The 27,738-nt window shown below is 37.0% G+C and overlaps 1 protein-coding gene across 2 annotated transcripts in view; it reads left to right on the forward strand.

Annotated features, from left to right (window-relative positions):
• The first annotated feature begins 297 nt into the window (after positions 1-297).
• LOC106907748 (uncharacterized) overlaps positions 298-27,738 on the forward strand; it is a 33,597-nt gene continuing 6,156 nt past the window's right edge. The window contains exons 1-34 of one of the 2 annotated variants that reach the window (XM_088001979.1): positions 298-478; positions 7,283-7,389; positions 7,525-7,576; positions 7,675-7,827; positions 7,961-8,134; positions 10,432-10,470; positions 11,298-11,453; positions 11,545-11,703; positions 11,865-11,903; positions 12,219-12,374; positions 12,469-12,636; positions 12,750-12,779; positions 14,560-14,595; positions 14,768-14,914; positions 15,042-15,200; positions 15,326-15,361; positions 15,999-16,151; positions 16,250-16,417; positions 16,513-16,542; positions 17,291-17,335; positions 17,490-17,633; positions 17,720-17,878; positions 18,004-18,039; positions 19,140-19,295; positions 19,410-19,568; positions 19,737-19,772; positions 20,157-20,288; positions 22,259-22,405; positions 22,521-22,688; positions 22,798-22,815; positions 22,928-23,160; positions 23,270-23,331; positions 24,308-24,438; positions 24,538-24,744. In XM_088001979.1, the coding sequence (XP_087858105.1) occupies positions 7,288-7,389; positions 7,525-7,576; positions 7,675-7,827; positions 7,961-8,134; positions 10,432-10,470; positions 11,298-11,453; positions 11,545-11,703; positions 11,865-11,903; positions 12,219-12,374; positions 12,469-12,636; positions 12,750-12,779; positions 14,560-14,595; positions 14,768-14,914; positions 15,042-15,200; positions 15,326-15,361; positions 15,999-16,151; positions 16,250-16,417; positions 16,513-16,542; positions 17,291-17,335; positions 17,490-17,633; positions 17,720-17,878; positions 18,004-18,039; positions 19,140-19,295; positions 19,410-19,568; positions 19,737-19,772; positions 20,157-20,288; positions 22,259-22,405; positions 22,521-22,688; positions 22,798-22,815; positions 22,928-23,160; positions 23,270-23,331; positions 24,308-24,438; positions 24,538-24,744 (3,790 nt within the window). In that variant the 5' untranslated portion in view covers positions 298-478; positions 7,283-7,287. The remainder of the gene's footprint in view (positions 479-7,282; positions 7,390-7,524; positions 7,577-7,674; positions 7,828-7,960; positions 8,135-10,431; positions 10,471-11,297; positions 11,454-11,544; positions 11,704-11,864; positions 11,904-12,218; positions 12,375-12,468; positions 12,637-12,749; positions 12,780-14,559; positions 14,596-14,767; positions 14,915-15,041; positions 15,201-15,325; positions 15,362-15,998; positions 16,152-16,249; positions 16,418-16,512; positions 16,543-17,290; positions 17,336-17,489; positions 17,634-17,719; positions 17,879-18,003; positions 18,040-19,139; positions 19,296-19,409; positions 19,569-19,736; positions 19,773-20,156; positions 20,289-22,258; positions 22,406-22,520; positions 22,689-22,797; positions 22,816-22,927; positions 23,161-23,269; positions 23,332-24,307; positions 24,439-24,537; positions 24,745-27,738) is intronic. The other variant, XM_088001978.1, reaches the window with a different exon arrangement.

Raw genomic sequence — 27,738 nt, forward strand, 5'->3', positions numbered from 1 at the left:
TTGCTACAATCTGAAATCAGATACGTTAAATCAGGTCAGAGATCAGATTGTACTTTACATAAGTCATAGATGCACTATATGATTTAAGAAAGTCTGAATGTTTCTGAAAGATTTATGAAATCTGTGAGCCTGCTTTGTGTGTGTTGACAAAAAGACAAAGATGATGAGCGTAGCATAAACACAGAAGCAGTTCTAAAGGAAATAGGCATGTCCTCCAGCGACGTAGTGGTACTCTGAAAAGACATGACGCAGACATTTGTTTTCACAGGACAATCCCCACAGTCAAAGTGAATAGACAGTCGCCTGAGTATTTGTTAAAAACCCAGCTTGCTCAACAAGCCTGACGAGTTTGTTTTGAGGAAGTTGAATCAAAGACTTTTACTTGACTGGGAGCATAAATCAGTGTGTCGGAATGAAGAGCAGTAGGATGAAAGTACGGTTTTGACGAGCCTTTTAGGAATCAACAGGACAAGAGTAGGTGAGTTGATTATAAGGTATTTTTACATCTCTGCGCCTAATGTGATCCAGGAGATACTTTTAAGTTCTAAGCATCCTGTTTACAGAATCCTTTTCTTGACCATCCAGCTATACTTTGTAATTAATACATTTATGCATAACCATTCACATGATTTCATGACACCACTTGGTGTTTAATTGGTGTGAGGTATTTGATTCGTTACTTTTCAAGATGGAGTAAGAAATGTATTGAAGTACTGATTTAATTACATTGTAAACTGACTTTTTGAAACTCATTGCGACGAGGACAAAATATTTCAGCTTGGTTTAAATTTTGGGAGTCACAAAAATGCAAAAAAAAGAAAAGAAAAAAAACAAAAACAATCATAAATCTGAAGGAATCTTTAAAACCTAACAATGCTTGTTAATTGTGTAATGCTAAAACTTTTTCAAAAGTTATATCCTTCAAATATTTTTACTAAGAGATAACTCTCACTCATGCCTTCTTCTGAGTTTTAAGTAACAAAGTACTTCATGTAGTTGGGTAAGAAAGCAAGGAGTAAAACGTTTAAAAAATCTCCTCTAGCTCAAATGAAAACATCTTCAACCTTCACAGGAGCTACAATAAATAAAGTGGAATCACTGTTTTAGCTTGTAGTTTTTAAAAGATGACATTAATGTACAACTGGCTGGTACTTTAAATATATCTTTAGTGTTGTGAGTTATTAAAATTCAAAGTGAATTTCTGCTGCACTGTTGCTTTGACCAAATCTTTTTAGTCAAGTTTGTAAGTCACTGTTTGGCCCCAGAGTGGCGCACACAGTTTTGAGAAACATGTATTGAATGGTGTTACATTTAACAAGGTGAACAGACCACAGTGCATCCTAGTGACATTTGATGCTATGTTGGGGTTAGAACAGGGGTTTACATTGTTTTTTAGGGACAAACATGGAATATTTTATACAGAATGAGCTGAATAACACTGCTGCAGGGTGATGCAGGTGTTTAGAGGACTAATGGAAACCTTTGTGTGTCAAAGATGATTTCATGAAGGTTATCCACAGTTTGGAAATTACATACATTTTTTATTAATTATCTTTTCCATCATACCATACAGGCTTTCTGTGAGTTTTAAATGAAAGTCAATTCAGTTTATTTATATAGCTCCAGTTCACAACAAATCAGTCATACATTCCAATTGATCCTAATTATCAAACATTACAGCAGGCCCAGTTTAATATTCAAAGTAGTGTGATTGTTTGTATCTAAGGAAACCCAGCAGATTGCATCGAGTCATCGACTTGGAGCATTCACTTCTCCTGGACGAGTTTTTTGTAACAGCAGAAAGCGCAGATAAACAAAAAGAAACTTGATCAGCTGATGTGGGGTCTGATTGAGTGCATGTTTGTGTGTTTTATTTGTTTGCCTTCTCGATTTTTCCTCTTGCACTTTGAAGCTTGCAAAGTTGGATTGTAATGCAGAAAACGTGAATAATTTTAATTTCTTCATCGGTCGTAAGATTTAGTTTGAGTTCAAGAGTTTTCATTCCATCACTGAACAGTGAGACTAGTGATGAACAAGTCATGAGGAGGAGCAAAATATCTCACTTTTATTAGTGCAAGGTTTGGCATTCACATCAGTTAGTAGCAGTGTGCAGAGTCATCTCCTCTAAGTCTGAAGGCATAGGTCTTAAGAGAAAAAACATTCTTAAGTGGAGAAGTTTAAATATTTTTTGTGTCTTGTTCACAACTAATTGTAGAAGTAAGTAGGAAATGGACTGAAGAGATTTAGCCCTTGCCTGCAGCAATGTGGGTGCAGCTGGAGTACATCATGAAGTCGAAACTAAGACAAAAAGCCTCTGGATTTACCTGTTTAACTGAGGCCAAACCCACATCTGTGAGGTCATGAGACATGGATCATGACTGTAAGATGAGGGTCAATCTTTGAGCAGCTGAAGCAAGGTTCCATAGAAAGACTAAAATCAAGATACATTGACATCCTCCATTTTCTGCCAAAGGTTAATTTGATGTGGATGAGCAGAATGAAATGGAGTGTGTTATAACTGAAAGGATAATGGGTGGATAATGTATCTCTAACAAAAAGCTAAAAAGCTACAGGAAAGGATCCTTTGATGGGAGACACACTACAGATAGTTTGGCCCAATTTTACCCCTGATTTCATTAGGAAAGTCTAAGTCAGTCTGCAGTAGTTGTGGCCATTTTGGGAGGGAGATCTGGCAAAAAAATAAAAATAAAAATAGCGTGAGATGAAGCAAAAACTGGAGTCAGAAAGTGTTTCAGAGGACCAGACTGGAGCATTCAAACAAACACTTTATGTTTAGTAAAACCTGAACAAAGTCAGTTACAGTAAACTTACTGTCAGCCCATTTGCAACTGTTGTTGTCAACAGCCAATGAAAAAGAGAGACTGAGACACAACAAAAACTCTGAGCATTTATTCCCTTTTTTCTTTCTAAGTTCATTTGCAATCATACAATATTGCATCAAACAAACACAAAACAGCACCGTGCATACAACAAACACACTCTTACTAAATAAAATAACATTCAATTCAGTCTTGGTTTATTTATGTAATGCCACAACCCTTCTCACGTGTCAAGGCACATTATATCAAGTCAATTCAGTCCAATTATAGAGACAGATTCCAAGTCAATTACATATATACAATAATGTAATAAGAATCTGAAATACAGACAGAGATTTTGATATCAAGGACTGTAAATAATGAAGGACCTTATTGGTATTTAATTAAATCAATATTTTAAAATTAATTAAATACCTAATGGAAGATTTTTACAAACAGAACATGTTTATTTACAATAAAGTCTTCATGCTGATTAGTCCTAGAGTCCTAGATTCTACAGTCCTAGATTAAATTGTTTTGTCAGATAGTAATGTAAATAATTATATGAACATTTACAGTCATTCCAACATCAACAAACATATTAACAACCTCAAATAAATGTTCCAAACACTTTACATGAATAAAACAGAAAATACAGAATACACTGTCCATATCTTATTTACTTATGAGTTAGACTTGAAAGAAGTAAAAACTTCTGAGAATAATTTCTGCTACTGCCACCTACTGGTGTGTGGTACTTCAAACTAGAATTCTATAAAGTTATGTTTTTATTCATAATTCAGATATACCAGTACATTAACTTTTTTCAATCAGGTGTTGAAGAGTACCTGTATTTCAGAATGACATTACCAATTACAGCAGAACCCAGAAACCATTTACTTTACTTATTTGAGATGTTAAGAACTTCGAGAACTGGAGAACACCATTTTGTAAAGTCTAGAATTGTGTAACTTTGTTTTAGTTATTTGCAAAAAAAAAAAAAAAAAAGTGGGAGACCTTAATGGATGATAAATAACATGTAAGCTATTGTCATTTCAAATGTTTCAAAAATATTAAATGGAAATAAATTGTGTTTTCTGCCATAAGGATATCAGTTAAGTATTATCTTTGTATGCGTGAAATGAAAAAAACAACTGGGAGATGAGCAGCTGGGATGTCAGAAATCTGTTCGCTATCGTTTCTCCAACCTTGTAACCAAACCTTTTTAAAAGCAGATTAATTGTAGTAGTCTCTTTTAAAACCAGAGTAAAATGTAACTTGTAGCAAAAAAATAAGTTTTTACTTGTTTACAAAGAAACTAGCATTAGATCTGGACCATAGCTAGCCACTACACAAAATGAAAATCAGCCATTTAAGTCTCCCACATCTCAGTGTTTTAAAATAAGGGAAACATTTTTTATTCTTCATTTTCATTGTTTTGTTTTGTTTTTTTGGCCAAGTGGAAATTGTTGAAAAGACAATTGACACAGATATTTTTGTGTGTTGTTAGGGATGTTTATGTGATTACGTGGCCACAAAAAGTCACCAAGAAAAAACGTTCTGTGTCACTTTCTGCTTGTTTATGAACGAAACAAGTCTGAGAAGGTCAATTAAGTTGACCTACCTCACATCTGCTGTTATACTGAAATATGACGTTCATTTTTTAACTCAGTGAATTAATAGTTAAGCTTTTGGACAGCCTCACCCATATGAATAATTGCCTAGACAATGGAACTCACACAGTCAGCTGTATTTTCTTTAGTGTATTTACAGAGAAACCAGTATTACAACTTGTCAAGAGTTACATAAGTAGTAGGTTTGTTTCACTTTAGAAATGCATCATTTATTGTGGTCAATAACATGAAATGGGACAATTTTAATGGATAAAAATCAATGTGGTTAATAACAATGACTCTATTACGATTGAAGGTCTGAAACTGAGCATTTTTATGTAAAGTAACTATTGTGTCTGAGGAGTTAGCAGATAAAACAGGGTAGCTACACTCTGGACAAGTGTCAGTGTACTACAGTGTGATATTGCAGCAACTAGTTGTCCTACTTAGTCTGTCCTCAAAAGGCTGTAGTGTCGCTAACTAAGCAGGAAACACCATAATTAGTGGATTCCACATCAGAAATGTTCATACACCTGAATTTTTTAAATAATTAAATAATGGAATATATATCTACATAAAACTGTTGTGCAACTATATTAGAGAGTACAGTTGAGATTCGAAACTGGGTGTAGCTACTTATACTACATTCTGGAATTCTTTGGGACCTGTTTGTTCCAGAACTAGACAAAGCAAGCATGAACATTCTGGAACAGAGCCATACTTTCTGTATCATCATAAAGATACAGGCGGTTAAACTGCATTAGTTGTCAGGAATTTAAGTACGTGCTGGTTACGCACTAGGTTATATACAGAATAGTCTATTGGAGTTAAACACTTGTATCTGTGGTTTTGTTAGTTTTGTTCACATACATTATCCTTTGGTTGACTTACATTCACTCATCTAACAGGTGTGTTTCTGGGATTGGGCAAGAAACTAAAGCAAAAATGCTGACAGTTGCACTTTCGTGAGGAGGTCATCTATGTTCATGTAGCAATAAGCAGTTCTTGCATAACCTGAACACACTGGCTTCCATTACAAACTCCAAAGCATTTTGTGTCCTAATGTTGTTGTCATAATGTCATTTATAAATCTATGACTGGTCCTCTCTTGTCTTCAATTCTCCGTCAGCTGGAAGAGTTCTTAAAACGTTTTATTCCCTGCTAAGATTTTAGTACTTTTATCAGATCATGGCCTCCATAACAGTTTTGGAAAAACTTGTAATCATTCTCCATCTATAGTTGGAATTAATTCCAAAGGCATTTAGTCCTTTATTTGCTTGTTTTAATATTAATTATAACTAATCAAAATATTTCTTGATATGTAAACATCTGTGTTTATTTAATCTAAACTGACAATAATTGCGATTATTGCTGTCATTATGCATTAATGTCTTTGTAATTTTCTTATATTAGCTTGATTGGCTTTACCAGCACGTTTGCAAAGGCTTTGTAAAGTTTTCCTAAGATAAATAAATGTTTATGCTCAATCATTTGGCCAAGTTAGCACAAGGTTTGCTTACCTAGTCAATTTAAAAGACATGGCGTGGGTTTTGTATTAATCCTTGCATTTTGAAATCATGCTTGAAATTATGCATTGCACAATCTTGTTCTTTTTGGATCTTATAAAGTGCAAAATGTTAAATGTTTTGCTACTTTTTAACATTGCTCATCGATTTGCAAAACTGAAAATGTTTTTAGAGTCTTGGTCTGTGAATGGTCTAGGACTCAGGTTAAACTCAGAGAATCAACACCTTCAGGTAAAAGACCTCAAAATAAACTCTTTGTAGGGGTAAAACAGCACTCATTGTTCACTTTTGTGTCAGAAGAAGTAAGAGAAGAAGAAATTATAAAAACAAGGTAAATTCTCAACAAGAAGTCAGAGCAGCTTTTTCCCCTCAATGTTCTTAAGCAATAAATGAAACTCCAATAAACTGGAGAGCAACAGATCTCTCAACAATGAATCTATTAAAAATGTTATGGATTTTTCTTTTCTTCTTTTACTCATGATCTGACTATGCTTATCTATCTGATGGGTGTTTGGCTCCGTGATTGAATTGCTTTTGTAAATAAGAGTTGTCGCAAAAATGAGTTGCACTGAGAAAGTCCTAGAGGACCATAATGGTCTGGTACAGAGGATCTTTGCATCAAATGAAAAGCAATGTGGATGTAGTGTTATGGTGTTGGCTTTCTTCACCTGAAGAAATCTGTGAAGCTAATGTTTATTATTCTGATTGGGAGCAGCCATCACTTGGTGACAGTGATAAATGTCAGGGCCATTGTTCCCATTTAAGATAATATCTGCTGACGTCAGAGAATTTAGTTGACCACAATCTGATATTCCCTTAAAACACTGAATGAGGAAGACAGTAAAAATTCTGGGGGGATAAAAAGTTTGTAGTACAGTTTTGCTTTAGCCAAACAAAGGCATAAACAAAGCAAAACAATGTGGTTTCGCTTTCTCTTTTGCTGCACTAACATTAGCTGCTGCCAAGACAAGTTTTTCATTTGTTTGTTTAAGTTTGATCTTTTAACAAACTACTGGAACTATAAACCATCACCATTTCTAAATGATTCTGCCAACCCTTTTTAAGTAAACACTGATGGTTGAACCCAAATATGACTGGTCTCTTCTGAAATGGTTGTAGCATTTATGTGTATTTCTGGGCAGGGAACATTTAAAAGCTTAGTTTACATGATTAAGTACATGGAATGGCATCATACAGGTCCAACAACTACAAGTCTTTACACCATTAGACCAGTAAGATTGTATATATGTAATTGCTGGTTTTCTTGTAGATGTTTTTAGGAACACTTAAGCTTGGAAGGTATTTACCTTTATTCTCTCTTTAGTGAGGATGGCTTTACCAAAGGCCCTGCGGTTCGGTGTTTTGCTGTTGTTAATATGCTTCACTCTCGACCAACCAGGATTCAGACAGTCTGTGTCCGTGTTCTTTCAGGTGAGCCTGGCATGTTACCAACCTTATTGTAGCGTCACACCATGTGAGATTGTCCTTTCACAGTGTAAAACACATAAATAGTTACTTTCATTGGTCAAAATTGCAAAGATAAGCAGAAGTGCTGATGCTTTACAGGATCTGAGGGATTCCACATCATCCATCCTTCATACCAGAGAGAAAAGAGAAGGTGAGTCACTGTAGAAAAAAATGGCTCCTTTCTGGATACACTAAATGTCTCATTAATGTCACTGTTAGGACAGTCATTAAAGGAAGTTTTTCTTCCAGCCTCTTCTGCTCTCTCAAACTTCACTGAACACGACCTCCAATTTGTCATAACCTTCTCTGACCTCGAGAGTCTCCAAAGGATTCTCAGGAACTTCAGCTTCCCCGTTGTGATCAACAACACTGTGGAAATCAACAGCCTTGAGACCACAACAGGTATAACACGGCTTAGTGTTGTTTTCATTTTTGACAAACATTAATGCTGTACCATGTCCTCCTGTTCTGGGAACAAAATTAAGTCTTTGTATTGCGTTGATGTTTTTTTTTTTTTTTTTTTTTCTTCCCACAGTGTGTTCACCAAACATAACTGGGTACCAGTGTGTATGTGAGGAGAACTTTGCCTGGTCTTACAACAACTGCATTACATACGGGGTCTGTGACGCCATCATTGGTGGCACATGTGGCTGCATTAATGACCTGCCAGCTGATGGTCAGTTCTGCCAGTCAAACAGCAGCCAAACAGGTAGGCCTGAAAAACCAGCATTCATCAGTCAGTAGAGCAAAAGTTCTATTCAAGCTCTATATATATTGAACTAAAAACTATAACAATTTAAAATACATGTCACTAATATGAAGTGACATGTTAGTGGCATGTTTTTGCCTCTAACATGTTCCTTATTATTTTTGCTGTAACATATTACTGCGAAAATAATAAGAATTAACGCATTTGTGAATGGTATTATAAACACTGACCGAGCACAGGCTGTATACAGAGCTTTAAGAGAGACTTTAAATGTATTTTTGGTTAAAATAGTGTGGATATATTTACTTCCTTAACCATTCAAGTCTAAGAGATGAGGTGAAGAGAGACCAAGTATGTAGGTATGTTGCAGGCAGATGCAAGATAAAAACCACCATACTGATATACTTTACTTTAAACCTGTTCGGGTGGGGGAGGTGAGAAACAGATGGTGAAAAGGGAACAAAGAACAGAGGTGCCTGAGGACATCTAGTGGCTATGAAAGTACAAGAACAGCACAGGTCAATCCATGAATGAATTTCAGAACTGCACAGGCTATTTTCATAAAACATATACAGTATGTCTGAACAATGCATTGTTATATAATACTGCATTGTTATAGCAAAGATGATAATCTATTTTTGCAAAACCATTGATAAAGGAATTGATTTTTCTCTTCTAATGCCAGTTTTTCCTCTATTTGTCCTGTTTTTTTTACAGGACAAATAGTTTTTTGTCCAAAGTTTTTTACAGGACAAAACTTAATTCTGAATTGTTAAGTTCTAACAATTCAGAATCCACTGGCTTAACCAGGGTTCAGAAACACAGTCAGTAGAAATGAGATATAAAGTCTTCACGAGATCATAGTGTTAAATTCAAATATAATGTATATATTTTGTTATATACATTATATTGTTGGTTTATTTTTTTTTCCTTTTTTCTTGAAAATATTATGTCATTTCTGTTTGTGGACTCATGGTTTTACTAACTTGTGGAGTCAAAGATGAAGGTTATTTCAAGGTGTGAACCACAACCAACAACAGAAGGTTTTTTACTGGAACAAATGTGCGAAATAAAGATATTTGTGCATATTTTTAATATAACCCTCATTTGCTGTGGTGGGCCCCATTACTAAAAGGTTAGCTGCGCTAACCCTGAAGCACTAATCATAAAAGGTAGTTTTAACACTACAGCAAATACCACACTAACGTGGTCGTTAGTGCTAAGGCTAAATGCCTACATTCAATTCAAAAGATGTCTATGAAAGACTACAACAATCAAACGCTAATTTAGTTCTGATATGTTAATGTACATGTTATTAAATGCCCTTAGATAATGTTTCTGTGTTCATATCTTGTTCTCCACTGTCTGTGATTTATATGGTAAAGTTATTGGGGGGGGAAAAGAAAGAATGGCAGAATAAGAAACCTAACTGCTGCATGAACGATCTTCAGTCACTTCAAAATAAGAACATAAATATAAATCTCTAACTACTTGAAGAATTCTTAAGTTGATAGTAAAAACATCGATATGGATCTCAAACTTTGACTGAAAGTTTTATAAAACAACCAAATACATTTATCCAGAAACATTAATTTGGGGTAAACTAAGCTGGCTAAATGTTTTCAAAGTTAGCTAGAGCGTTTAGCAAAAAAGACAAAAAAAAAAACAAAAAAAAACAATGCACTGTTGGATAAACAATGGACTTTTAGTGCAATGTTTATCTAGGAGTGAGGCCATCATATTTGGTTTTGAGTATCTTTTTTCCCACTTGTTTTTTCCCCTCTGGAAAATTTTAACCAATGGCATTTTCTAAAAATGTTGACAATGTTATGTCAATTTCCAAAATGTTAAATCACTGTCAACTTTTTAAAACTCGTAAAGATGCAGTTACTACAAGTAGTAGGTATAAAACTAATAACCTCGGCGTTTTATTTGTGACTAGTATGCATTTGGAGATAATCGCCCTTTTCTTTTGTTTAAACAAAGTAAACACTTTGTTTAAAGCAAAGTGTTTTACTTTAAAACACTTTGGTAAGTTAAGCATATGTGCTTAACTTACCACTCTATACCTGACAAAAAAATTGAAACAAGGAAGTGCATTCTGATATGCCTGCAAGAACAACGAAGGTGCTCCGACCAGTTTTCTCAGAACCCTCATAGCTGTTTGGAAGAGTTCCCATTCCTGCTATTTTAAGAAAACATCATGTATCTGCTGCATCAGCGAAATGTGCTGGTGCTATGACAGCACTGAGCTGATAGACTCCAACCTAAACTCATTTTGTGTTTCGTCTCCACAGTGACAACGACTGCAACACCATCTTCTACACAAGCAAATGGTATGAGAGTTTATTCTTGCGTGCATGGGGCCAAATTAGTTTGGCGGAGAAAATAATAAATAATGTGTAACATTGTGCTCATGCAAATCTTAGTATTGTTTCTAAATGTGACTGGGCCTCTTAAAGCTGAAGTATGCAACTTTTATACTTTTTTTTTTTTTTTTTTACATATTTACAAAAAACTGTCATTATGACCTGACAGAATAATAAGAGACAGATGGTGTGTGAAATAATCAAGCTCCTCCCAGTGGTTCTACTGCCATCTGAAGAAATACATTACTTGGTCAGAACCAGCCAATCAGAGTCAGGAAGAAGGTTGTAGCATTTCCAATCATCCTCGTGTACGTGCTGCTTACATCCTCCTTCTTACTATTTGCTAATTACCACAACAGAGCCTGCCGTGAATGCTAAGGCTAGTTAGCATGACCACTGATGATGGCAGATCAACAGTTTTTCTGTAATGTTAGGTTGTTCTCCACAATTAGCACAGCTGCTCCAAACCAGCAATCTTGGCAGTCTTATGAATGCTGTGTGCAAGAGGCAAAGTGTGACTGACAATTCTAAGCCTTTCCTGCTGGCTCTCATTGGTTGTTTCTGCAAATAGCACTAAAAGAACAGGAAGGCCTAGTTTTTTTTTCTCCATGTGACAGTTTTGACAAATATGTAAAAAAAAAGAAAAATACCTAATGCAGCTTCAAAATGCATGTAGTTTGACTTAACTCAAGATTTTGTAAATTTGAAAGCAGTTTTTAATCATCATAAAAACCACACTATCATCTTAATGCAGTGAACTCTTCTCTTACCCCCACTCCATCTAACCGCTGCAGATCTAGTGGACATCGATGTGGTCATTGTCTCGTTCATCCCAACCTCTAGTTTTTCATCAAGTTTATTCAGCTACGTCAGAAGTCGTCTGCAAAGTCTTACCTTCCCAATATCCATCTCTCAGTCTCTGGGAGTGAAAGAGATCTACTTCACCACAGGTAAGAGAGTCTGCAGGTTGAGTGGTTTACCTCCTGAGTCAGATTTGATGTGGATGAGAATTAAAAAACTGTCTGTCTGTTTTTGAAACAGCCTGTGATCCAAACTCTGCTAATGGGCTCCAGTGTCAGTGTGAGAGCGGCTTTTCTTGGCCATGTGACACATGTAACAGCAGCAACTCATGCAACAATCAGACCTGCACATGTTTATATGGACTTCCTCCCAATGACGAGTACTGTCAGCCCGTCTCAAGTAAGAATATTGTTCTCTTACTTTTTAAATTAATATTCTTAGTAGTATTCAATTAGACATCTGCACAGGATCAGATAACTTGTTTGTTTAGCTGCAAATATGTGATGGGATGCAACATTGGTTGCTTTTAATTTAGCCTTATTTCTTTTCTTCGTCTCCAGATGCCACTATATGCGAGCCAACTCCTCCACCTCCCACAGGTATGTGAAAACATGAAGAACTGAGTTGTAGCTCAACAGTTGAACTTTGCTTCAGCAGAATCTGCACATGTTCACTCAGATCTTAAGTAAAATCACATCATGAAAAGATGGATGTTTCCAATCGTAATCAGATGTTGAAACTACTAAAAATGTGTTTTACAAACCAACTTTTGTGTATTTTCTTGGAATTTTATGAGATAGACCAACAGTATTATGTTAATGTAAAGTGAAAATATACATGGTTATTTACAGGTGGAAAGATTTTGTCCTCATGACAACTGTTCACCACCATAAATCTGGTCTTTATGTCAACAGAATGGCTGGACATTGAAGTAGTCCTTGACCTGCAGATCCCTTTGGCCACTGCACCATCAAACTTACTTAATTTGCTCAGGGCGGCTCTGAGAAATGAAACCTTTCCCATTGAGCTCTCACAGACGGTAGATGTTTTAGATGTAGAGTTAACCACAGGTAAGAGCTTTGGCTTAACTAACGATTAATCCGTCTGATTAGGATTGATGCTTTTAAAGTGTTTACTTTCTATCTTTTATAAAACCTTTGCCAGCTTGCTCTCCAAACTCCACCGATGAACTGCTCTGTCAATGTGAAGAGGGTTTTTCTTGGCCATGTGACATGTGCAACAGCAGCAACTCATGCAATGACCCCAGCAATCCGTTCTGTACGTGTTTAAATGGACTTCCTTCCAACAACGACTTCTGCCAGCCAATCTCAAGTAAGGAAACTAATTTTTGTATTACAACTTAAAAAACTTGCAAGTTCTCCCTGAATGTTCAGTTCTGGCTTTCTGGCTGAAATATAAAAACTGTTTTCTACGTTGCTCCACAGATTCCTCTGTGTGCCCAACTCCTACTCCAGGTATGTAAAACGTTTTGGCTGTAATTTAACACATTTGTGATCTGCTCCAGGAACCAGGTTGAACAAAAAAAGAAAGAAAGAAAAATCTACTTGATTTACATCTCAACAAACTCAGGAGAAAACAGGGGGCTTTGATTCAAACATGCTGCTATGTTGCATATAATACATCAGCAGGTTCATTACATCTTTGAACTCAAACCTAGTGATTAAATTGTTTCTGGTCTGCATCATGCTGGAAAGATGAGAATGCAATTTATTCCCATTTACCAACAAATCTTTTGTACATGGATAAAGTAATTTATTTACCTTAATGAATGTCGGACCATCTGAACATGAAAGTTCAACACTCTACAGTCTTTTAGTGCCCTGTTGCAGCAAAATAGTTGTTAGGTGAAATAATTAGAAAACAGGTTGGATTGTATTCGGTTGCAGTCTCTCTGGGTGCTGATTGCACAGTGGTGTGCTTTTTTAGCAGTGCAAACAGAAGCCAAGATGTACTAACACCATTATTGGGTCAACGTGACTATATTTTTTCACAGTGTTTGTGTCGGTTTTATAAAAGTCATAGATATGTGAATATCAGTTGAGTTGCAAGACTTGCGGCCCGTATGTACGTTCACTGAAACAACAGAGCCATTTGTTCTCCTCTCCCACAGCTACAAGAGCAACATCTCCTTCTGGTATTGCAGCTGTTTGTGTTGTTCCTGGAATGCGTTCTTAACACATTGTCTGCCATTGTGTGATGTCTAGACAGCTTGTAGACACAACCTGAGAGGAGATAGCAAGAGTTCTACTCCTGGGTTCTTGCAAAGTATTATATTTTATGATCAGAAAAAAATTTGTATCTGGATCATCCCCTTCACAATACAACTACTCAACAAGAGTGTCTTATTCTACAGATTTCTTTGAAGCCAGTACAACACATATTGCTACACTAGATGCTTCCTGCTTCTAAAACCTCTTGACCATGATCGCTACGGCTTTGCATTTTGTTTAACTGAACTTTGTGCCTGGATCATTTTGGCTTGATGTTATGTTTTGGTGTCATCTCTTTTTATGGGTTTCTTTTTGTGGTGTTTTTCATAGCTCAGTGTTGAGTTCTGTTCTTTGTGTATCACTTCAGATTCTCATTTCAATACTTATCTTGATGGTTTTGTTTGGTGAGAATCCTTTTTACCAAACTCCAGTCCTGGAGGGGAGATCTTCTTCAACTTCTGCTTGTGTCCCAAGTCACACACAGGAAACAAACTCAAGTCCTACAGAGCCCTACTAGTGACTGAGTTATCCGATTCAGTTGTGCTGACACAGTACCACATCTAAAGGCACTGTCAGCAGTGAGGACGGGAGTTTTACATCTGTGTTTTAGATCTATGTGTGTGCATTCCCATGTTCATTAGTCACCTTTCCTTCGGCTACTCAAAGCTTCTCACCCAGCTGATCTGCATTCCACTGATTGGTTTCGCCGATTAGTTCTCATGTCACTTAGTGACGTCTGTTGTCATCCTTCATGCATGCGTGAGTTCAGTCCAGGTAGATTCCCAGATTAACTGTTTGCAATCTTGTACGAATTAGAGAAAAATGTGGGGGTAAATGGAAATGCATTAGGGTCTGAAGAGGTCACATTTCTATAGCCTACAAGTGGCTTATTTGAATAAAATAGAATAAATTTAGAGGTTCCTTGCTCTCTGGTATACATCTGTAAGAATTATTAGAATTTAAATATAAGGCAATTTTTGTGAATGCCCGTGTTTATTAAATTTTTTTGTTTTTTGTTTTCCAGTGACAACGGTCTTAACAACTCCTTCACCAATTTATGGTATGACAACATACAACAAATACGATGATAATAAACAACTATTTTTATTGTCTCTCCCATTTTCCCTCTTTTGCTCAGTGGTCAAAGATTATACGGTTTAGTTTTGTGAATGTTCTATCAACTTCTAAGTAGTCCTAATTCTGTTGGAATTTTCATCTATTTGCCTGAACAGAGATTGATTTAGTCCTGGAAGTACACATCCCGTTCTCAAGCTACCAGTCTGATAGGCTGGACGAGTTTAGAGAGTCTCTGAACAACAAAACCTTCCTCACAACGTTCTCAAAGTCTTTAAACATTACAGAGTTATTCTTAACCACAGGTAAGAGTGTCTGCTTACTAGCTGTATACTTAATCATTATTTGTTTTCCTTATTTTGGTTTGATCCTGAGAATAAAACGGTGTATGATTTTTATTTTTTTTTTTATCTTTTTAAATATCTTCAACAGTCTGTGATCCAAACTCCACTTATGGATATCAGTGTGTGTGTGAAAGCGGCTTTGCTTGGCCATGTGACGTGTGCAGCAGTAACATTTCATGCAGCAGTCAATCCTGTACCTGCATATATGGACTTCCTTCCAACAACGAGTTCTGTGAGCCAATCACAAGTAAGGAAGACAGCTGAAGGAGTAACCTGCACAGAGTCAATAAGATTCTGATTAAACTGATCAGGTTTTATTTTCACATTGATTATAGTCACACATTTAGAATTTAATCTCTGATTGGTCCACAGATAATTCCATATGCCCAACACCATCACCAACTCCAGGTATGTAAAACATGTAGACTTGTGTTGAGGTACAATATATGCTGACTGTTTCAGAAAGCAGGTTCAGCAAATACTCAACCTCCCAGAATTCTTTGCTGCAGAGGCCAAGAGATGCTAGAAAGACTTTTCATGAAGGGTTCCTTCTCATATCTTTTTAGACTTACAATCATCACTTTTATAAACTAGAAGGATGTTCATGAGGTGCATAAATATAGAGAGAGTGAGTTAATGTATTCATCAATTAGCCTACTAATAACTAACAATAGGAAATTGTTCCTATTTAAAAACAATTTCCTATTGTTTTTAAATAGGAAATCCAGTTAGTAAAACTGCTAACCTCCAAATTACAGCCTGAACGTTTCCCTGCTGTGACTTGACGTCCCCACACTGCCTTACCCAGACAACTCCCTCTCTGTTACTCTAAACACAAAGTGGTTAATTTGCAAAACTCTTAGTTTGATGATATATGTGAGGGATTGTGATGGTATAAAGGCCTGCAGAGACGGGCTTGCAAGCCCTGATGATCCACCTCTGCACAAATACAGGCCAACACTGGAGCTGAGTTTACAGTATTAACAGTTTTCTCAGTGATCTACATTATCATTAAAGGTATGACTGAGTCTCTTCACCTCAACAGAACCTGTTTACATTGAAGTGGTCATTGATGTGAGGATTCCTGATACCATCATTCAACCAAACATACTGGCATCATTCCGAAATGCTCTCCAGAATCAAAGCTACCCTATTCCTCTCACTCAGTTAAACGTTTTAAAAATAGACTTGACCACAGGTAAGACAACCTGGTCCCTTTTGCTTTCTCTGCATAATAACAGCTAATGATCTACAGTAAAGGTGAATGACTTTCCTGCTTTGATGTGTCTTTAACAGTCTGCTCTCCAAACTCCACCGATGGACTGCAGTGCAGATGTGAGGATGGTTTTGCTTTACCATGTGACATGTGCACCAGTAACATCTCCTGCAGTGATGTCTACAGTCAAACGTGCACATGCATAAATGGACTTCCTGCAAACAATGAGTTCTGCCAAGCAGAGACCAGTAAGTTTTCTGTTTAACTTCTTTTCTAACAAATTATTTAAAGGATCTAAATTCCAGTTCAAGATGGTGAGATTTAATCTCTCATTGGTCCACAGATACCTCCATCTGCCCAACACCTACTCCAGGTATGTAAGACACTTAGACTTGAGTTGATATTTGTTCTTGCCTGTTTCAGAAAATGGGTTCAGCAAACCCTGAATCTCCCAGAATTCTGTGCTGCAGAGACCAAGAGATGCATAACAGGGAAGCATAGAATGTAGTATTCCAATGTTGACATTTGCAGAGATCCTACAATCTGAAACAACCAATCAGAGCCAGGAGGAGGCTCTGAGTGGTGTCAGTCATGTTCGTGTACATGCTGCTCGATGCGCTAGTGGTAGAGAAGCAACTTACCATTAGAGGGAAACCGTTTATTTGCCACCAGTGGTGGCCATGCTAACAAGCCTGAGCATTGATGGCAGACTATGTTTGGGGAACTAGCTTTAGTGTAGCGGAGAGAAATTAGAAGGGTGTGAATAGCGTGTACATGAGCTTGATTGATGGTGTTAATCAATCAGAGACCTCCTGACTCTGATTGGATGTTTCTGACCAAGCAGTGTATTTCTTTAGAGAAGGCAGAAGAGGCCTTTTTTCACAACTTACTTTTCTTATAATAGGTAAGTTATAAGAAAGATATAACTTTCTTATAAAAGATACATCTTTTATAAGAAAGTTATACCAACTGTCACAACATAGTGACAGTCTTAACAAATATGTTAAAAGTATATTTTTATCAAAGTTATGTAAAGCAGCTTTAGATATTTTAAGTTACATTTCTGATGGCCCTAATTTATTTTACACACAAGAATTAATCAAAGTTCCTTTTGTTCACAGACATAACAACAACCGTCCCAACAACAGCTCCTCTACCAACCTATGGTATGATACAAGCCAAACTGTAGAATGAAAGGTGGAAGCATGCAAAGAGTTCAGTCTGGAAAGTCTGCAAGGATTGTAGATACATTAAGGATGTAGAAATTATAAATTGTAAATGATCAGTATGATAATTTACATCTTCTGTTCACTTTACTAGAAACCGATCTGGTTCTTGAAGTGCACATCCCAGTGAACAGTTTACAAGACGACACACTCGATACATTCAGAAGGAATCTGCTAAATAAAACCTTCCCTGATGTACAACAGGCTTTCACAGTGTTAGACATAACACTGACCTCAGGTAAAACTTTTAGCTAAATTAATTAAAATATCATGCTTTTTTTGGAAAATTTGTAATTTTTTATCTTTTTTAAATATATTTAACAGTCTGTGATCCAAACTCCACTTATGGATATCAGTGTGTGTGTGAAAGCGGCTTTGCTTGGCCATGTGACGTGTGCAGCAGTAACATTTCCTGCAGCAGTCAATCCTGTACCTGCATATATGGACTTCCTTCCAACAACGAGTTCTGTGAGCCAATCACAAGTAAGGAAGACAGCTGAAGGAGTAACCTGCACAGAGTCAATAAGATTCTGTTTAAACTGATCAGGTTTTCTTATCACTTTGATTATAGTCACACATTTAGAATTTAATCTCTGATTGGTCCACAGATAATTCCATATGCCCAACACCATCACCACCTCCAGGTATGTAAAACATGTAGACTTGTGTTGAGGTACAATATATGCTGACTGTTCAGAAAGCAGGTTCAGCAAATACTCAACCTCCCAGAATTCTTTGCTACATAGATGGGCAAGGAGAATGTAGGATGGGATGATGTGCAAAGCAGAAAAGAATCTTACTGAAGTAAATAAGAAAGCTGAGCAGTATCTAATTAATGACAAACAATCCTCTGGAACGATGAAGGTGGCCACATAATGCTGGGTCCAAAGTCTCAGCACCTAACAATAAGTCAGAGGTTAGTGATGAGGTCACACATTCATTCAACAACCAACACCTGAAAAGAGTTAAGCAAGTTAAATGGCCAAGCAGGGCGGAGTGGAAGTGCATCAAAACTACATAACTGCTCTATTTATAGTGGGTATTGTAGCTTCCTCATCCATTTCCATACTTTGAAAATGATTGATAAGAATTTAACATTTTAGAAATACAATAAAGACACAGATGTGTCCTCATACAACTTTTATTACCAATACCTTAAATCAACAGTCATTACATTACAGATCAGTTACTGTAATGCACAACTCGAAAGAGACACTGATGTTAGATAAACGATAAAGCTTCCTTCTGTTCTGAAAGTCTTGTTCATCAAACCTCTCATAACCTGCATTATCATCATTACAGTCAGATCTATGAATGTCATTTTCAGAAGCTGGAAAACTTCCTTTTAAAAAAAAAAAAAAAGTTTTCCTGTGTTTGCTTTCTTACTCCTAATCTTTTTTAGTACTACTTATCTTTCTCTTGTTGTTTGGTTATCTACATCTTCCAACCTGAAAAGTGTTAACGACAGCATTTTTTCTTTAGCAATAATATGATTTCGTTTAACTTTGAATAAACTCCTAATACATCAGCACACCTTCAGCACACAACAGGTCAAATTATTCATTTACTTTCTAACAGTTCATGTTGTTGTAAACATTACCAAAGCTTCATTTTAAAATGAATTGTTTTTGTAAATCTGACACAGCAAAATTCTGTGAAAAAATAACATTTACAGCTGACATAAAGTGCTGTGCATGAAAAAAAAAGAACTCTTCTTACTCCTTCCTCCACCTAACCACCGCAGAGCTAGTGGACATCGATGTGGGAATCGTTGTGTTCATCCCAACCTTTAGAGTTCCGTCAAGCATATTCAGCTACGTCAGAAGTCGTCTGCAAAGTCTTACCTTCCCAATCCCCATCTCTCAGTCTCTGGGACTGAAAGAGATCTACTTCACCACAGGTAAGAGAGTCTGCAGGTTGAGTGTCAGATTTGATACAAATAAGATAAGAGTAGATTAAAATAATATATATATATATATATATATATATATATATATATCTGTTTTTGAAACAGCCTGTGATCCAAACTCTGCTAATGGGCTCCAATGTCAATGTGAAAGCGGCTTTGCTTGGCCATGTGACACATGTAACAGCAGCAACTCATGCAGCAATGAAACGTGTACATGTTTATATGGACTTCCTCCCAATGATGAGTTCTGTCAGCCCGTCTCAAGTAAGAATCATGTTTTGTTGCTTTCTAGATAAAGGTTGTTAGTAGTACTAATCCATTAGACGTCTGTACATGATCATACAGACCTTATTTGTCCAACTGCAAATATGTATTTAAGTTTCTAGACCTGAAGTTCCAACATTTTGTTTTATTGGCCCTCTCGCTCCACAGATGCCACTACATGCCCACCTCCTCCACCCTCCACAGGTATGTAGACCATGGAGATCTGAGGTGTAGTTCAACAGTTTTCTTTAGCAAACAGGTTGAAGTTCTTAGGTAAAAACCTGCACATTTTCACCCAGAGTTTTGGTAAAGTCATGCCATGGAAAAGGAACGTTTTACATCCCGTAGCCATACATGAGAGTTCAGTATTCGCTTAAATTAGATGTCAGGGTTTTGCAGATAAAACCTTGACAGTCATTTCTAGAGAGAAATGAGTGTCAGCTATTGAAGGCCTCCCAGTAACCAGGGTAGGTTGTGTTCACACAATCACCATGACACCATAATCACAGTAATGAGCTCAGAGTTTAAGTTATCTTGTAGTATGTCATGTACAACAAGGTATGCTGAAATTTCTGATTCCAACCACAGCTGCCCCGACAACTACCACGGTTGCCCCGACAACCACCACGGTTGCCCCGACAACCACCACGGTTGCCCCAACAACCACCACAGTTGCCCCGACAACCACCACGGTTGCCCCGACAACCAACCCGTTACAAGGTATGACAAAACCCGTTTAAGTTTGTGCACTCATTTGTGGAATGACAAATGAGTGCACAAAAGCCTTTTTGTTCAGTTAGCTGAACAGAAATGGATAATTGTTGTATACATCAGCCTGTGTTTGTTTTAGGACACCCTATTAATGATCAAATTGCTTCTGAAATTGATCAAATTTCAGAAGCAATTTGATCATTGATAGGTAGTTCCAGGAACTACCTCCAGGAGTAATGAACATGAAGTCCCTGAGCGCTTCTTAAACTTGAAGTGTGGAAATGTGATTCATTCAAGGAGGCTATAAGCTGTTAGTGAAACCATTTATGTGGTCTTTCTGAGCCCTTGATGTCCACACAGTCAGCATCAAGGAAGGACATACAGTCATGTGGCTGGTCATATAATTTCCGCTATAAGTACTTAAACCTCTCATCTGACCCTCTCTTCCTCTTCATCATCCAGATCGTTTAGCTGCTGTTCAAGCTGCTTTCCTTTTGTCTGCTCCTGTTGTTGGTTCCCTACTGTCTTTTAACAAACTCTCTTTCTTTCTAGACCAGTAAATATTTCTTTTCCTACATTCTGCTTTTATATATCTGCCTCAAAAGGACCAATTTTATGTGTCTAAGAGTAACTTAGAGAGTTTCAAAGCCAAACCTTTGGGTCAGCTGGAATGAACTAAGTTACTGTTCTTGACTAGTTTGTCCAACATACATTAATGTAGCTGTTATTCAACTACTGGTTTGCTGTAAGCTTGTTGCAGAAGTAGATGTTTTTATATATGTCTAATGTTTGGAATATGTTTTTATTCTGATGTCCAGCCAGTGGCGCAACTACACATTATTCAGGTGGATGCGAAAACATAAATCGGCGCCTCCCCAATCCCCCTCTCCCCAGAAGGAAGGTTGAAGGAGCGTGGAGAACACCCCCCCCCCCCCCTCCCAGACGACGTTACGTGAAGGATAAAACTCGCTACATTTACCTCGTAAAGTGCACGAGGTGAAGGAGCGTAAGGCGCTGAAGTGTATGGGAAAACATAATCGGCGTGCCACCCCCTCCAGACGGGGTTTTGACGCCCCCTCTGGTGCTGCGTCCCTTTGCGTTGCATATGCTGCATACCCACTTTTTGCGCCACTGTGTCCAGCAGATAAATCCTAAAATGAGACACATTTTAGGATTTTTTTTTTGCTCTTGCATCCCAGTTATGAAAATCTAAGCATTTTAAAAATGTTTTCATTAACTTTATTTTGTAGGAAAATCTGGAAAAGGGGTTAATGATCACCACATCAGACTGCTTTTGCTAAAAGTGTTAACAGTTTTCAAAATATGACCACAGATTGGACAAACTCCTGGTAGGGACGCCTTGATCTTTGGGTTTGTGTTTAGTTCTCTTCTATTTCTATTTAGATAATTTTGGTTACTACTGTATTATCAGAAAGTTAGATAATTTCTTAGGCTACATCCATTTTTTATTACCCATATGCAACCCCTCAACCCCCACTACTGGGGGAGGTAAACAATGGCTGAAAATTATAAGTATGATATCATAAAAGAAGTTTGAGTCAGTGATCCACCAGTCTTGGCTCTGACTATACAACCAAAACAGACGTCTCTACAGAAGCTGCAGTCAAGGCTCCAAGCGACCATGTTGCATTAGTTGTGTTTTCTTTTTATTAGCTTCCTCAGTCTTGTTACTGTCCCATCCTGCCATTTATGAGTAACTTTAAAATGGATCCACAGGCGGCTCCATTATTACTTCTGTAAACAGTCTTGTGCTGTGTCACGTCAACATTCTTCTTCTGCGCTTCGGGGACGAAGGTGTTCACACAGACTACGGTCAACCTTAATGTGAAGCACCTCCAGTCACCTTTATCACTTTTGTATCACAATCTGAATAGTAAAGTTGACCAGTGATTACTTGAAATAATGGCCTTTTTTATATTCCTCCTAATGAATTTTCCTGTTTATTTCTGCAAATCCAGACACTGAAGTGACCCTTGTCTTCCGGATCCCAGCCTCCATTGTGCAAAACTATACACTTCCACTACTCAAAAGCAAATTGGACAACTTTACCAGCTATGTAACTCTCCCAGCATTTTTGAAAGTAAAAACAATAGACTTGACTACAGGTAAAATAAATAAATAAATAAATAAATAAATAAATAAATAAATAAATAAATAAATAAATAATAAAAATGAAATAAAATATTGCATGACTTTCATCTTTTCAAATACCTTTTAAAGTCTGCTCTCCGAACACACCGGTGCAACTGCGCTGTCAATGTGAGGACCGTTTTGCTTGGCCATGTGATCTGTGCAACACCAGCAATTCATGCAATGACATCACCAGTCAGCAGTGTACATGCAGAGATAGACTCTCTTCTATCAACCAATATTGTCAACCAAACCTAAGTAAGCATGTTGTTCTGTGACTTTAAAAAGGTGATATTATCAGCAACTAAGGTAATTAATTAAAAAAGAGGCACATTAATCAAAACTTTTGCTTGTGTTTGCTTCACAGGTAGTACACCATGTCCTGGTAGGGAAAAACATTTTCAGTTTTCCTTTTCATGTGTTTAGTTGTATAGATCTAAAACATCTGAGAACCTTAATCTGGTCTTTTTATTTGTTTCTGGTGATTTCAACCACAGCACCACCACCAACCACAACACCACCGCCAACCACAGCACCACCACCAACCACAACACCACCGCCAACCACAACCACAACACCACCGCCAACCACAGCACCACCACCAACCACAACAACGCCGAAACCTACACCATCACCTAAAAATATACCAGGCATCATTACCATGGACATGACGTTTGAAGAGTCATTCAATGACAAGAACAATCAAGTTTACAAAACCATTGAGAACGCTGTAAGTCATCATTACTTAATGTGCCTGTCTTTCTGCTCTCATAAGAAAGCACTGAAATTACAGGATGTGATTTTATTTATTTCTTGTCTTTTACCATTCTCTCAAACAGATTTTAAGCAAGTGTACAAGTATTTTACAAACAAACTGTACAATCAAAAATCTGTCTTTCAAGTAAGTGAAATTTTATTTTCATTTTTGCTGTGAATTCTGTTAAATTGTCTATCAACATTAAACAGAAGAATAATTTGCATTTACAATAAATAAAAGTTAACTGAAACATTATTATTTTATTTTTACTTTGTGGTTACACCATCGGATCCTTTAGTTCAGTTTCATTTTCATGGCGGCACAAGTGCTGCTAGCTGCTTGTGCCATCAGTACCCATTGGACTCAGCTAGACAAATATGCATTTCATGTATTTTTACTTAAAGTCAGACCATATAATGTTAAAGAAGAGTGACAGATGGAGGAGTAAATATGAGGGGAGATGAAATTCAGCAGCATATGAACTTAAATTATTGCAATAATTTGTGGTGCCCTCCTCTTTGTCTTATTCGGTAATGTGTTTCAAACAAATTGTAATATCAAAGAAATATAGTTTTAAAAAAGTAGCTTCTTTTACTCAGGAAATAATAAACTACAAACATATTTTCTTTATTTTACAACCAGGTCTATAGAAACATCAAGAAATAACTTAAATAGAACATTTCTGACAGCATGAAGTTGGCAAAAGAAAGCAACATAATATTCCCCAATTTAAAAAAAGTTGATGATAAAATAAACTAACTCACTGACATCTAGCTGTCTGGAAAGAGAATCTAGAAAACATCTATAGAGCTATGAAATATGAAACCAACATTTTGCAAGATGTGAATCCTGGCATATGAGAAATAAAACAAAATAGCTTTTCAGAAAAACTAATCATGCAGCCACTCAAACATGGTGTTAGTGTGATTATCTGAGTCTGCGTTTCTTCATCAGAAGATGCAATCCTAAGAAATAAAAAGACCCCCTGGGTTTTCCTGTACCATTTATGTAAATGTTTATCTGCAACAACTTTGCAGATAATAAATAATATATTCTCAGTAGAATTAAATATTTCTCTTTGTGATTTAAATTAAGATTTTTTTTTCTTCTTTCATTGCAGGGCTGGGAGTACAATTGCTAATTATGAGCTTAATGTTTTTTCATCTGAAACACCAACAGAGATCAAAGTTCAGATAACAAAAAATGAAATATTATCAGAAGTGGCATCAAAATATCCCATCAGCATTGTCAGTAAGTAGACCTTAGGAAGGCTGGGGAATATTTAAAATGTGTATTTAATATGAAAATGTTTAAGGATAACTGATTAATGATGTTCGTATCTCTATGAAGGTTCGAAGCAGTTGTCGGTTGATGGAGCTCTACTCTATGTCGGGGACAGTATAAAAGTGACATGTGACCCATCTGACCTCACCTCAACTGGCCTCACCATTGGAAAATATTCAATATTGTGGACACGAAAAGAAGGAGCCCTTCCCAAACAATCTACTTTTGATCAATATTCAATCCTAATCCCTAAATTTTCTAAATATGATGATGGTAAGAAAGAAATCTAGTAGTTGGTAGCTAACAGAAAAATCAAAAACTGGAAATAATGTCAAGACATTTTGCTAATGTCCTTCTGCACTGTATTCAAAAAGAATATGGTTTAGTTGAGGATATTTGTTAAACTGCATTTTTCCCCCATCTCCTTCTACACTTTACCCATAAATACAAGAACTCAAGGAGAAATGGGAAAATAGTGTATCTTACACAGCAAGAAACAGCAAATATTGTTTATATTGTGTTATTCAATAAGCATAGATAACAATGGATCCTGAGTGATGTGTGGTATGACTTGATTTAAAAGAGGTCAGAAAATAAGGGAAAACTTTTGTTGTTGCGCAACATCCCCTCCCCTTCTCTCTCTCTACTTCCCCTTCTGAGAGGAGGGAGATGTGCTACCAGCTCTCCGTCTAATGGGTGAATTGAGTTTCCTAAATCTGCCGGGATTTACCCTACCCAGAACTGAAGTAAACTCTGATTAAGCTGGCGTCGAGAAAAACTAGCCTGGTTTCTGATGACCTCCATCCAGATGTCCCACCCTTCTTCACCCTGTGAATTAGCCAGACTGAACAGCCTGCAGCTAACTAGTTTCACAGAGCACACCTGTTAACATTCACTCTTTCTCTTTATTACAACTTGCACTTGTTACTGAACCAGGTTGGTTTTAGTGACTCGGGCGAGTCCCAAGGGTGTTGTTTACATATAGTGTTTGGCTAAAAGCAACCTATAAGACATTTTCCACTTTTTCCTCTCCAGAATCAAACTTCATAGCTATTTTGTGACCATCAAAGAACTTTAAGGTGACTCATTAATTGAATGTCCACAACATCTTTTAGATTTTCTTAATGCTAATTATTTTATTAGTAAGGTAATATTGCAAGGGTCAGTACAGCTTAATTCAGTAGCAGAAATAATCAAACAAGTAAAATCAATCATCTAGGCTATCTTTCCCTAAACCTGACACTGAGAATTAAAAAAGGGAAACTTTGAAAGAGACGGACAGAGTTTGGCATCTTGAACCCCAGAACTGGCCTGATGATGAAGAAGGTGTTGCAGCAGCAAGAGGCTCACAGCGCTGATAGATGAGGGCAGACGTCCCTACAGGTCTGATGAGCTTCCATCTCTGCTTTGATGCTGAGGTCACACAGGACTTGGGTGCTGGCAGGAAGAGTACTGACTTAGAGCGGCAGGTCTCGGGCCTCAGGATGGTTTCCTCTTGTGCGTAGCGGTCCTCAGCTTCTTGTCTTGCAGCTCTGTAGCTCCCTTCTCCTCGTGTCACGATCTTTCTGGTCCACTGAGATGTAGACGAACTGGTCTCAGGGAAAGAACGCACCAGTTCTTCATCTTTGCCTTTGATCTTTGGCTTTATCTTCATCTTTGCCTTGCTCTTTGGGGTCCGAACCCAGCTGATGAGAGAAGTGCAATTTGAAGCCACATGTTGCAGGGCTAACGGATTGGTTCCCATGTGCAGAACAGTCTTCGGCTCTGTGGCTCCGGCTCTTCTTCAGCTGCAGAGTTCTTTGTCCATCTTGGTCTTGGCTTGAAGCTGCCTGAAGGATCCAACCCTAGATTCCTCTTTTGCACCCACCTTACAAAGGATGTATCCACCCTTTTGGTGCGTTTGCATTGGCTAGCTTTGTTGCTATGCCTGTCTCATTGACTGACTACTTGGACAGATGATCTCATATCCATCACCATCTTGGAGACATGATGTCTGTTCTAATGACCCTGGTTTTCTCAACAGTCCTACGTCTGTTGCCTGCCCAACATTTTCTTAGGAAGGTTTAAGTTCAACAATAAGGCCTTGGTCACCTCTGCTCTCCCATCAGTTCCTCTTTTCCCCTGACCTTTCACCTACCATCTACCTCCAACACAACATCAGTGATCTTTAATTAGTTACACATTTTACACCATTTCCAGTTCAACGTCAAATCACATTTATAACCTTTTAGTTTTTTTAGTTTCTCTGATTTAGCATTCATTTATAATATCATAATAAGCATAACTTATTAGTTACTCTTATTATAGTCATAATGTGAGTTATTACAGACATTTCTGAAAAGAAACCAAGAATAATCCATTATTTTAATTATTTGATACCAAGTTACAGTTACTTGTCTCACCTGTAAGTACTTCCACAAGTGTAAGAGTAAGTGTAAATATTCTTATAATCAAACCAATATCAACCATTGGTTAAACCAATATTAATTATTGGCCTAATTATAAGTTATTATTAATTTAAGTATTTTACTCTGGATTTTATCCAATTACTCAAAATGTTTAGATTTTATTCTTTAAACCTTTAATGATTTGAAATAAGGAATATTCTGAACTATTTTTATACACATGCAGGCTGAAAATTTACCTCCTCTTTCTTCAGGAAACCTGCTCTTCCTGTTTCACTCTCTCTTTCTGCCTGACTGTGATTTTTTATGATTAAATAGAAAAAAGTAGAATTAAAACAAAGTTTGCAGGACAATAACAACCAGATTAATTGTATTACCATCTGACTCTACAGTTGGGTCCTGATGTCACCTGTGTAATCAGTTTTAAAGATAACTTTATTTATTGTTACTATTAAACTAAAATCTCCAGCATGGGGAAGTGGGATGATCTCGGCTTTTCTCGACACTTTATTAAACACAAAAACATGAAATGCATGTAAAAAAATGAATAATAATAAACCAGATAATGTTTCTAAAGTAACTGCTGTTACTTTACCATCAGCTATTATTTTACTGCCATATTCAGTCTTTTTTAAAGAAAGATTTTCATTGCGTTTTTAATATTTCTGAAAATTCAGCTTGTACATTTTTTCTGTGCAGTGCCATGTGAAAGTATTCGTTATGAATTGGTGTTATGTATTGAAACTCATTTGGATTGGCTGCTCCTCTCCTACAGCTGTGCTGCAGTGTAGCAGGTCATTGACTTGCTGTGAATTTAGTAACATCTAGCATTTCTTTACTTCACATATGGTGGAAACATGGT

Source organism: Poecilia mexicana, unplaced genomic scaffold (genome assembly GCF_051168715.1).
Source record: "Poecilia mexicana isolate PSO_F unplaced genomic scaffold, ASM5116871v1 scaffold_21, whole genome shotgun sequence".
Classification (NCBI taxonomy): domain Eukaryota; kingdom Metazoa; phylum Chordata; class Actinopteri; order Cyprinodontiformes; family Poeciliidae; genus Poecilia; species Poecilia mexicana.